At 43.2% G+C, this 12,650-nt stretch overlaps 1 protein-coding gene across 1 annotated transcript; it reads right to left on the reverse strand.

Annotated features, from left to right (window-relative positions):
- On the reverse strand, positions 1-11,637 carry LOC135371546 (uncharacterized). The gene is made up of 6 exons (XM_064605537.1): positions 11,604-11,637; positions 11,315-11,483; positions 11,070-11,208; positions 9,820-9,962; positions 6,339-6,396; positions 1-306 (listed from the first exon to the last, which is right to left on the reverse strand). The coding sequence occupies exons 2-6, from the start codon at positions 11,401-11,403 to the stop codon at positions 124-126; spliced, it is 612 nt and encodes a 203-aa protein (XP_064461607.1). The 5' UTR covers positions 11,404-11,483; positions 11,604-11,637; the 3' UTR covers positions 1-123.
- Between the last annotated feature and the right edge of the window lie 1,013 nt (positions 11,638-12,650).

The raw sequence follows: 12,650 nt of genomic DNA on the forward strand, positions 1-12,650 counted from the left end.
CGACACGGAACAAAAACGACACAACCGAAGTGAGGATTCTGTATTCTGTGTGTCGTTCTTGCCAACTTGTCTCTAGGTCTTTTTTCCTTACCCCTATAACGTTCAGTGTCCAAAGCATGACAGTCAGTCTCGGCTTACCAATTCGTTTGGATTTGCCTGGGTGACACTCCGGCATGGAGCTGTGAGTGGTCTATAACCATCCGTGTAGGCAGTTATAAGGGCCGCAGCGCTAAAAGAGAGCAATTCCGCGGTTTTCAAAGGCAGCGGTTGGAACCCAGTCATATGCCTGAATGACAGCGACTCAACCTGCAAGAAGAGTAATGGTAGCTTCAACATGAACACTTATATGCATGGGGTGAGCACACATCTTGCTTAGCTAAGAGCGAATGAACACCTCGTTCAGCAAAACTCGCGACAGTTGCCCTTTTGCCGTAAGCTGAACCGCAGTACCACAGTTGGGAAAGATGGGGCAAAATCTAGCGCGCGTGCGTAAGTAGTAATATTATGTTGGGAGAGAAACCGGACGAGAGTACTTTCTATGGGTGTCTGGTTCAAACCCCACAGCGCATGGGACACAGTCATGTATTTTTCCCTGCGCGCGGCAGGCGGCGCTCGGGTGGAGGGTCTTACCGGTGGGCGGAGCGTGGGCGGAGCGTGGCCGGAGGGCTGCGTGCGCGCTTACCCGCTCACATTTTTAGTCTGGGCCGACTTCTTTCATCATTTTTCAATCTGTGCAGACTTCAATCGCAATTATTTTTCCGGCTACAATAGGTGTGTGGTGAGCAGCTTACATGCAAAGGATAGCCATACACAAAAGTACAAGTGAAAATATATTTATTAAAGTTATTAGTGTCAGGAATTATGTTATGACTGAGTGATGGAGAAAAACTGATGCAATAGCATTGAAGGGGTATCACAATTTTTTATTAGTGATAATCACGCAAGTTTTCAATTAAGCAGAAGGAGTAGCACATTTTAATCAAAGAATATATTTGTAATCAATACGATTAGAGTAAAATTAAAAGTTTTATTATAAAAAGTCTAGCATGAGCATCCTAGCGGAGTTAGAAAGTTCTGTCAGATGTACATAACTTCATGCACAACAGCTAATATTCCATTATGACACATTTAGTCATAGAATATATTTTTAACCAATATGATTACAATATGATTATTATCCATGACCACCATAGTGGAGCTTTAATTCCAAGTGTCGATAGATGTATGTAGTTAATTGTGGACAGCAGAGAACCTGGAAGACCATGGGACACGAATGACACGAACACAAGAGGAAATAAAACACTACATTTAACCAAAGAAGATATTGTTAATCAATACAGCAGAGAAGCAGAACTATCATAAAATCATCCTCGTGACTTAGAATGAGAATTGTATGAGGTCTAAGAGACACTACAAACCTTACTTTGTTTTATGAATCCAACACAGAAAATATATTAAAAAATGAACTTCACCGCATAGCACGCTCTAATAACCAGCTCTAATAACAACCAGCTCTAATAATATCTGCCCTGATTTGTTGAAGACGGGAGGCGTACACCTGTTTTGTGACAGTTATGAACATTTTCGAGTGCAATAGGGAAGATAAGTTGATTATTCCAACATTACACAATCAATTTCTTATTAAGTAAACAGCATAGACATGCGGCAATAATGAGAAACAAAACGATCATCAGCTAATAGAGAACCAAAACCCATCACGTAAACGAGAGGTACACAAAGGATTCATAATTCAAAAAAGAATATATCAAAACGATAAACATGCACGGATGAACACTCTAAACGGCGCGTCTGTCAACGGAAAATATTATTGAAACAAGATCAACAGCTAATAGAGAGCCAAAACCCAACATGTAAACAGAAGGTACACAAAGGATAAATGGTTTAAGATGACGCAACTATTACGCATATATTATTCTCAACACACAAAATATCAATCGAGTGAATATCTAAAGCAAAAAGAGAAAGTCAAATTTATTCAACGATAGAAACAATTCTCATTCGAAAACTAGAATCAAATTTAATTACATCGTTTCATGAGAACTTTGCAATAATAACTTCTACACGCAGAAGCAAATGCAAATTAATGTGTTTGCTACAACGAAAATACGCATACAACTTAAAAATAATTTCCCAATTAGTAGAATATTTTATTGCTATCAATCGAGCAGTCATCTGAAGCAAACTCAAAACAATAATTAATTTAGGGAAACACTTTCTGACCACGCCCGCAAATACATCACAGAAACAAGTCTCTTTCATTCAGGACCCACTAGTGGATTCGAAGTGAGAGGGGGAATCCGCCAGCCATAAAGTTGCCATACACGCCCGCAGGGAGTAGGGGAATTCTACAATGGTCTTTGTACACAATGTGTAGTTGAAAACCATAAACTCGCTCATGCGAGTCAAGTTAGTGAAGGGAGGTTGCTAGCGTGGTCTTGTACGTAGAATCATTGAAAGCACACGTTATTCTTACTCACCACCTTTTTTTTGTAAATTGACTTTCATAATTCTCACGACAGGTGGAACTTTCTAAACGCGAAACATAATGAATTTTTATAAATAAAATTAGCACCGATATGAGGTGTCGAGGCACACTACAAAACAGAACAGACAATTGCTATACAAAGAGATGGATGGATTTTGTATTCATTACCATAGGTCATGTAAGGACCTGATAAAAAGCTGCTACGAAAGGAGGAGCCTCGAAACGATTCAATTCCGTGCATTTCGATATGTCGTAGACATGGTCGTATTCGGAGATATGGTGCAAATTATGGAATTCAAGATGCGAGAACTTGTATGCCGAATCTACAATAGTTACAAAAATATTTGCACGTCAACATCGGAAGGACCACTGGTAATGGTGGAGTTTTTGAGGTTTGCTAACGAAGATTTGAAGTACAGTAGACCAAACGTAATTATAATTATTGCAATGGGCATTGCATTAATCAAGAAAGCAATCAGATCAAATTATCATATACAAGCAGTCTATATCGGTTGAAATGGAAAGTACATAAAAAATCATATCAAGTGATATATTCCACCTAGAGCCTCTACACATTTATTTTATTCTACCAGTCAATGACATCGAATGAACAGAAGTTCAATATTGTTGTGCAAGGTCTGATGTATCATCACTTATTGAAACTCAACAAACATATCAATTGCGGTGGACCACCGCACGATTTTAATCAAGTAGTATCTTGTACGCCATTCAAGAATCTTCACACAAAGAAAGGAAACATCAATAAGAGACTGTGTGAGTTCATCGCGACAAAGTGCAAGTTGTTGGAGCAATACAAACACTGCGACAACATATCACCTGCATTAATCAACACTGGTTTCAGGCGCCCAATAAATAAACTATTTGATGTCTTTGGAATTCATCAATCAAGACAACAAACGAAAACTTGTGTATAACGAGTGTATAATTGAAATAATAATTGTATTCTTTGTCATCATTGTAATGTATTCTACACATCGCAACGAAAACAGCTTATGATTAGATTGAAGATTGCTAAGGGGACGTTTATTCCACACTATGTACAAGGATCTTCGCATGGAATCAGCGCTGGCAATTAAAGAGATTTTACACGACTAAGCTCTATACAACACCAACACCCAAAGGAAAGAATTGTAGAAGAATCGCTAATAGAAATTTACAGGCATGTTACATCAATCGAGGATCACTAATATTTTGCAAAAGCTTATTTTATGAATTAAATTGCACAGTGTATATATTTGCTCAAACGATTGGACAGTTGACAATACTATATTGAAAGGAATATATTATCAAATGATGCGCAGTCTACAATTCTAATCATCATAACATGCGGCACATAGTTCCAATAAGATTTTGGGAGAATCAAATCACACAACTGTCATCAGAAATGTTTAACCAATGAAGATGAGCACTATGTATAAGATATTATAATTAAATAAATGTAATTATAATTCTAATTATTATTAATTATAAATAAGTAAATATCCCTTTTGCAAACTTAACCAAAGCAGCACACATAAACGTAGATCCAATTCACAGAATGTACCAGAGGTTTTTACAGTAGCCATACTGAAAAACCATTATGTCTATTTATTTATTTATTTATTTGAGTACCCTCAGGGCTTTACAGCATTAAAGAGGGGAGTAGGATTATACAAAGCTGGTAAACACTAGTGGAACAGAAACAAGTTCAATAAAAGAAAAAAAGGAGAAAAAAGAATTAACAATAATACTGAATGAACAAATATCACCACTACTCTACTGGAAACCCTTTATGCAGGTTATGTTACATTTAAATGATCAAATAGCGATTTTCTAAACTGTGCGCTATCAGTGATGGAGGTGATATGACTAGGAAGATGGTTCCATTGTTGTGATGTCTTTGGTACAAATGAGTCAAAATAGGTTTTCTTAGCGCAAAAGGGGACGCCGACCTTTTGTCGATGATCCACTCTCGATGATGTGTACGATGGACTTATAAGTAATAAACGTTTTAAAGCTTGATTGTGGTAATATATTTTGTGGAACAAGCACAGACGAGCTGTTTGACGGCGATGTGATAAGGGGGATAGATTAAGAGTTGACTTCATCAGGGTCACACTGGCTGTGCGAGTATAGTTACCGAGAATAAAACGAGCAGCACGGCTTTGCAGTCTTTCCAGTTGATCAATGAGCGATGATTGTCCAGGGTCCCACACAGAGGCGGCATATTCCAGTTTCGGAAGTACTAATGTTCGATAAAGTGTGAGTTTTATATTAATTGGTGCGAGGCTGAAATTACGTCTAATGTAGCCCAAAGTGCGTGTGGCGTTATTAGTAATGTATTCGATGTGGTGGCCCCATGACAGGTTAGTTGTTACATACACGCCTAAGTATTTGTAAGAGGAAACCCTTTCTACTTTGATGTTATCGATTGTGTACGACGGACAAGTGTTGTTACTACGAGCCACCCTGAGGTGCTTACATTTTTCTAAATTTATTTCCATGTGCCAAGTAGAACACCAGCTTGATAATTTATGAAGATCGGATTGCAGGCAGAGAGAGTCAGAGGCGCTAGTTATGTAATTATGTTAATTCATTATAGTTAATTCATTATGTCGCGGCACATGAGGCACTACAAATGAGAAGGACATACTTTAATTTTAGAAGATTTCAGCTCATAATGAAACAAAATGCAAACTACACCACCAAAGATTCTTGTTTAAATTTTCGAAGTCAAAACTGTACACTCTTTCTTACATTTTTTAAGATATTGATTAAAAAGAATATAGCATGTATTCCTGACACTAATGACTTAGCTGTCCTTTGCATGTAAACCGCCCACCACACCCCTATTGTAGCCGGGAAAAAAAATTGATTGTCGGCACAGATTGAAAAATGATGAAAGAAGTCGACCCAGGCTGAAAAATGTGAGCGGGGAAGCGCGCGGACAACCCTCCGCACACGCGCCGCGTAGCGAAAAATACGCGACGGTGTCCCATGCGCTGTGGGGTTCCCAACCAGACACCCATAGAACGTACTCTCATCCGGTTTCTCTCCCAACATACTATTACTACTTGCGTGGCCAGGTATCATCTTATCGACGTCATCTGTCGAGCTTGGAACGCGCCTCGATCTTTGCCGAAGACCAAATGGCACGGCTGGTTGGCTCGTTTGGTTAAAGTCGTGGGAATGAATTCTTCTGGCGGATGTGCTCTCGCCGGTTTAACTGCAGACCTTCCGGACGCATGTCGGCACAGTTACCTGAGAAGTTGGCCCACGACGCGTACTAACCTGCTCGTCACAACTGTTCTGTCCAGCTGTGCACGGCTGTATGCTCATAGAAACAATTGTTTGCAGCAATGACAGTATCCGTCAGTTGACTGGGGAATCGTTCCAGTTTCCTGTGCAAGTTTCCCACGCGCATTTATCTATCAAGTAGACGACGCAATTGCTATAAATTCTCCCGTACAAGGTCAGTCAACCTGCAAGAGTTCTGGTCTGGGTCTGCGACTGTATATTTTACTGTACCCCGGTTTCACCAACACAGATTAACATTTCAACCGAGATCAGCAGTCCCTGAACTTGATTGTAACCTTCAGCTTTACTTCACGAAGAGTGGTTATTGTCACCAAAACACTCAGCACATATCTGACTATGTTGCTAAAAGTAATTAAAGTGTTAATTTCAGTTTTTAGCTACCCTTGACCTTAGTTCGAAGCTAAACGTTGTGAAACCGCGCCAATGTCATATTGCGAGTGGCACTATTTCCATCGTGCAATAGTACCCTTGCGACGGATTGTTCCGTTTCCAAACATTAGACAACTTTGCTTACGAATGATGACTGCATAGACGGCATGCCAGGTCCCTGCCAGGGTGACGGTCCTGTAGCCCTGCATACGTTTGGGTCCGTTATATTACCACTAAGAGTTGTTCGGTACACCAATGCGTCTGGCTTAATTACTCTGTAAACAGAAAGTTCTATCATGAGAAGCCCATACCGCATATTCTCTAGCTAGTAGACATCGACACAAGACTTACGAGACATTCATTTCAGCGCACTAGGGAGCCTATTCCATTCAATAGCAGCAACCGAGCAGTAATGTTTGTCCACACACGCACAGTACGAACCTGGACGCCCGTGATGACCACGACAACGCAATGCATACGTTAGGATACATAGTAAAAGTGATCGGTAGCTGGAAATTGGGGCGAAGTCGCGACTGTTAGTGTGTGGTGGTGGATATGGTACCAGATACTAGGAAATCGCTGGGTGAGCGCGCCATGTCAGATTGGATTTGCCACGCTATCCATCATTGTCTGGCGTCTGATGACACGCATACGATGCGGTTTATTGTCCGGGAAAAATGAATTTACTATTTACTTTCCCGTATTCAGCAGTCCCACTTAGTCACTGGTTTAGTGACGTCGGGTCACGTCTGCTTTAAATTGATCGCGTGAGAGCTTCGTCCGCAAACCACCAATCACCACCCTGCTGTTCAAAGCCGACTGCCGTGAGGCCCTTGGCAGCCTCCATGGCCTAATCTACGCTTCGCCGGAAATTTTTCGGCAAATTACAGGTAAGTTTAGACTTGTAAAGCTGCTAGAAGCGTTCGTAAGGCGGATGTTGTTGCACTCCAATCAATATTTGCCCTCAATGTCTCATTATATTCGCCGTTCACACGGCGTAAACCCGGCGGTCTAGTAATGGTCTAACTCTCATGTATTCGCAATGGACTGATTTAAACTAAGGGGGGGGGGGGTAGTTTAAAGCCGGTCTAGCACGGAGCAGCTGTAACTGAGCATTTCGAGAAAAAACCCAAAATAGTTTTTGCTAGATACTGTTGCCTACTTTTCAAGTCGAAATTGCAGAAATTAAGGAAAAACAACGTTGTGATAGACCCGTGAGCGAAGTAAGTGAGGCAATAAACCCCCCGCCAAAAAAGTTAACTATCGGTATGGAGCGGAATTTGGAAATCCGCTCTGCAAATTTAGAACCGATATCGTCCACGTTAGTGATGTCAAGATTGGCAGCTACACACAAGTCGCTTTCCGATCCAAAGCTGACAGGAAGTCGTGCACAAACAGCTGTTACCTCCAGCAACAAAAGCGGCGCTGATTATGCGTGGTTCCTTAAATACAACACCTAGTGCCTCTGTTATGCATCATTAACAATAGTGTTTGCTGTGCTGCCGTTGCTGGTTCTGATTGATACATTTAACGATTTATTGCACACTATAGCGATCAACGGTACTTGTGAAAGATCTTTGTTTTCCTCGTTTACTGTTAAGTGTGTCCTGTTAAAAATGCATCAGTCGTGTAAACGGAGGTCACAAGAGCGAGGGAGAAGGGGGTGGTCGCATGGAGCAGTTATACCTCCATGTACTTTACAGCTATACAGAGGAGTATGTTACATGTTGCCCAGGATGTGAAGCCATAAATATCGAGCACGTTGCTCGTCTTTGAGATGTTAAGAGTGACGTCCCAAAATAGTAGTCTTCTGAGGGTACCTGGTGTTATATGTGGGACGTCTCAGTGCATTAAAAAGGTACAATATTTCAGGTCTCACTCTGGAAAAGGCACCACATGCAGGAAGCTCTACATCCCTTTGAAAGCTTTGTTTGCTTGCCCAGAAAGATGCAAGCTCCCTAGGAAAGCACTATTGCGTTCTGTGTCATTATGAAAGCACTATGTTTTCGAAATCGCTATGAGCTTGTTTCTCGGCGCAATTTACTGCTGGTGTAATCGGGTTATGCTTATCGGCATCAATCCATGGTGCTGCTGTACATGTCGACTGGGAGAAATTTTGATTAAAAAAAAAGCAAGCATGTTTTTAGGACATCAGACTTGGTTAATCGATAAAAGTACATGTAGAAATATCCCGCAGAGGCATACAAGCAAATATTGCGAGCAGTGTTTTGTGTCAACAGATTTGTATGGACAAATTAGAACCTCCACAGGGGCATATAAACTCAACAGTAGTGCGTCAAGCAGCCCATGTAGTCATGATGTCGATACCACGGTTAGCAGTCTGCAGATGCTGCGTGCAAAATTGAGCATATTGTGAGCTACTTTCTCCCTCCCCTCAATCAGCTCGTGACAATGTGTATTGTGCGCGTGCGTTTCAGCTTCAGGGGTCGGATTCACAAACGCGATCGTAAGTTACGCTAAGATGCGCTAAGACGCCGTATCCTGCGACGCGCGTACGACGGCGTCGTAAGCGCGATTCATAAAACTATCGTAGTGGAGAGGGTACCCCCTTTGACGAGGAAGAGGAAGTTGCTCGCTTCCTGTCACGTCCCCTCGGAGAGAAACAGCCAAAGGGTGCGAGACTATGTTTTCGCTATGGTAACTATGACGAAAATTTGTAATCGCACCAATAAGAGTCGTCCCCTTCGAAGAAGACGAAGTTGTTCGTCCCCAAATGTTTTGCTGCACGTGCTCTCGATCTTTCGGTAGCCATAATGGATGCCATGCAATCACAGGCGAAACGCGTTCGATGACACAGCAAATATATTCCCAGTATGTCCGTCTCGGGGAGGGGGTGCGTGAGGGTGTTTTGTAAGCGGTGTGTGGCACACAGTTTTGCAGCTTTTAAAGCTTCTTTTCCCTTTCTTGCAGACAATTTGGAGGGGTGTTGGGGGTGTCTTAGCGGGGGTATAGGGGATGCTTGAAAAATCCCTGCGACCCGATTTTACGGAGCACAAAGTTGAAGCATTTGTTGAAGGTTACCAAGCAAAGAAGTGCATCAATGTCACTTCGAGGATGGTCTCGAAGGTTCTGTTGCAAAGTGCAATGCGTTGGCGCGTATTACGGAGTCTTTGTTTGCCGTCTCCAAATCCACCGCTGCCAAATACGCCGCCATCTTTCTTCGTAAGACTGCTCGGGAGCTCTCGCAGGATTCCGCCGTAAGCTGCGAAGATTTTGCGACGCGCGCCTTTCGTGAATCTACATTTCGTCGTAACTTTCCCGTACGACGGAGATACGACAGATTCCGTCGCACGAGCTCTTTGTGAATCCGACCCCAGAGCCGGAGAGACTACGTGATTAGTCCCGGCGTCATTAAACAGCGGTTTAAGTGGCTTGGTGAATACGGGCAACTGAGTTTACCCGCTGCTCTTTCGGGACAACGACCAGGTAGAAAAAGTATGTTTATGTGAGTGTTGGTACGTATGACTTGAACGCGGTTTCGTTGAACCATCAAGTGTGTGCAAGTGTAATCAGCGCAACATTTCCATCCTTTCGAAGCCTGCTGCTAAGATATTTGTATAAGCAGCACCCTGGACCCTCACGTCGGACAAATATAGTCTACTCACTGTACAAGTTGATTGAAGTTAGCCATGAGGGTGCTTGGTTGTTGGCTTCCCCGGAGTATGGCCACACCTAGAAGCACGTAGCCAAAGTTCCTCCTTGGCGTTGGTTCTGCTCTCATATGGATATTTAAAAGTCTGTCCGTTTCCTGAAAGAAGTCAGTCAACACCTAGTCACTACAACGTTGTCATTGTTGGTATTGGTGGCAATTTCGACAACGCGCGCGCAGGGCACTCAACTCAGTTGGCGTTTGAAATGAGCGAGTGGTATACGAATGGTTAGGTTTGTGTAATGCTGGCTTCTTCGGCACGCTGCGCTTAAAATTCCATCCTGTGGCAAAATCACCAATGTATCAGCTTCAGAGATCCGCGACAAAGGAATCAAGTAACGGATTGTCGACTATCACGCGGAGGATACTAGAACGCACCTTTTGACGCCCCGTAATATTCCCAATAGGACATTAAAGGGCCCACATGCTGACAACAGTTCACCGGACTATGTTTATTACATAGGAAGGGAGTTGCCTCAGGACAGAAGCCGCCGATATTTCGAACAGAGACTGTTGTTCTTCTGGGCACCGTCCTCATCATTGGCATGGTATTTAAAGGGTTAGGTGTGACGTGTTTAAAGGTTCATGCGAATTGTGGGTCAACAGCCCGGAGGGAAGAAAGGGTCTGTACGGGCTTCTACAGCGGGAGTGAATGGCTGCTTTGTTAGAGTGTGGAGGGGATTATGTGAACGTAGTGATCTAGGCTACAGACCGGTTACAGAAAAATGGAAGGTTCACGAACACGTGGACGAAACGGGACAACAGGCAAGTGTTCCATGTTCCAGGCAATGTTCCATGTGATGTGCTACGTTTCAATGATAACTTTCCTGCGCGAATCAACTGCCGCGATGAAACCGTTTTCACGGTCATGGACACAATAAGGGCACGCCGGGAAAAGACATAGGTACTACAAGCAGGATCGAGGATTTTTCTGAGCGCGGGGGAGTGGGTCCTGTCGTGCATAGCATGCTGCTACACAGTCAAGGTTAATCGAAACTATGTAACGACAGAAAGAGAGGGATGTCGGGACGTTCGGATCCTCCCCCCCCCCCATATCTTAATCCGTCCTTGACTCCAAGGTGACACTCTAATCTAAAGATAACTACCACGGCAGCCTTATCCCCCTTGTGCAGGGCCGGCGTCAGCTCTCCTATTTGACAGCACAATTTTTCGAACGAAACGGGTAAGACGAATCTCCTGGCTTACTGTTAGAAATGCTTGGACATGACTGACATGAGTTGAAACACTTGGACGGACTTCCATGTCCAGGACAGCGAAGTCTCTGATCTTTGGCCAGTACGCTGCGATGGAATTTTCAAGTTTGCCCTGATTAGCGTTGGCTTTTCTGAAACATCAACACGTCCACCAATGCACCAGGGCACGCACTTCTCAGCACACTAAAGGTTAACTCGACGCATGCTGGTTTTCAGAGATAGAACTACTTCACCTACGAGCTCGGTATGTCGATACCAACTTTGCTTCTCGCAAGACCGAGATTCTTGTTTTTTAGTTGATTGATGTCTTGGACGGTGAAGAACATGAAGTAACAGACATCATCGAGTGGGTGAAATATTGCCTGAACGACTGAACTGACGCAGGCAAGAAACTTATGAGGCAAAGCTGGGCAAGAAAGGACATTATGGATTTGCAGTGACGAAGTGAACGGAATTCACAACGTGCAAATAACACTTCTGCACCGATAATCGTCAATATCAAAGATTCACAATATAAACCACTTACGTGGTTTCAAGGTGGTGGTAGTACTAGTCGTGGTTGTCGTCGTCGTAGTGGTGGTAGTCGTGGTGGTTGTAGTCGTGGTGGTAGTCGTAGTAGTAGTCTCAATTGGCGCTGTGGTCGTAGTAGCCGTGGTGTGGGTAGTCTTAGTTGGCACCAAGGTCGTAGTAATCGCAGTCGTAGTATCAAGGAAAACTTCCTGAGTGGTTGCCTCCGTCGTGGTCAGAGTTAGGCCTTCTCCTAAGAATAGCAAAATTAGTAGCCACGACACAATCGCTTCACTTGAATTCCGTTACGCTAAAACATTCCGTCTTGCGATATTCCCTGAAAACAGCACTGATAACGTGATCTCAAAACCACAGCGGTGAAAGAATAACACGTAGCGAGGTGACCCGAGTGCCTCGCCTTCACAAAACGCACGCGTTACGGGCCAATGAGGAATGTCCAGACCGAACAGAAAAGCTACTTTATTTTCTCAATGATATGGTACACAGCTCCACCTGTTCATCTACGAGGGGTCGACAGTGTCCGCCGCTGCTGTTCAGCTGTAGACCCCCGCGGTTGATGTAGCCTACGAAAAATTAAAACTATTGAAAATAAAAATGTATTGAAATTATAGTCGCAACACTGAATATAAGAAGACATTCGACAACATCGTATACCATAGAATGAATCTGGCATAGCATCCACTGTTACACATACTACATTAATAGTCAAAAAAGTGTTGGTGCTGGTGTAACAGGCATAAAACTTACTACAGTGTTAGGTCTTCCCATTCAGAGATTCGATCTATATCAACGATACCCCTGCCCTAACCAGGTGCTCTAGTTTACTCATAGTTCGAAGAAAGGAAAATGAATGCATAAAGTGCGCCTCGGCTTCTGCTTGGGAGTTACCAACATTCGCGAAACTGCGAACGGTGTATACTGTGCTTGCACACAAAGCTCTTAACGTAACACTCGCCTTCCAGAAGGTGCAACGTGAAGCGGGATTATGTGAGCCCAAGGAACCACATCCGGTGAGGTCCATGCACGACTGGACTGTAGGAACTTC

The sequence above is a fragment of the Ornithodoros turicata genome, unplaced genomic scaffold (assembly GCF_037126465.1).
Source record: "Ornithodoros turicata isolate Travis unplaced genomic scaffold, ASM3712646v1 Chromosome110, whole genome shotgun sequence".
Lineage (NCBI taxonomy): Eukaryota > Metazoa > Arthropoda > Arachnida > Ixodida > Argasidae > Ornithodoros > Ornithodoros turicata.

Bases quoted from the DNA above. Each gene is read 5' to 3' on its own strand.
- LOC135371546 (XM_064605537.1), bottom strand. From the start codon at position 11,403: ATGTTCTTCACCGTCCAAGACATCAATCAACTAAAAAACAAGAATCTC. The intron at 11,209-11,314 runs GTAGGTGAAGTA...TTGATGTTTCAG, and splicing joins GGTATCGACATACCGAGCTC to AAAAGCCAACGCTAATCAGG. The intron at 9,963-11,069 runs GTAAGCCAGGAG...GACTTCTTTCAG, and splicing joins ATGTCCAAGCATTTCTAACA to GAAACGGACAGACTTTTAAA.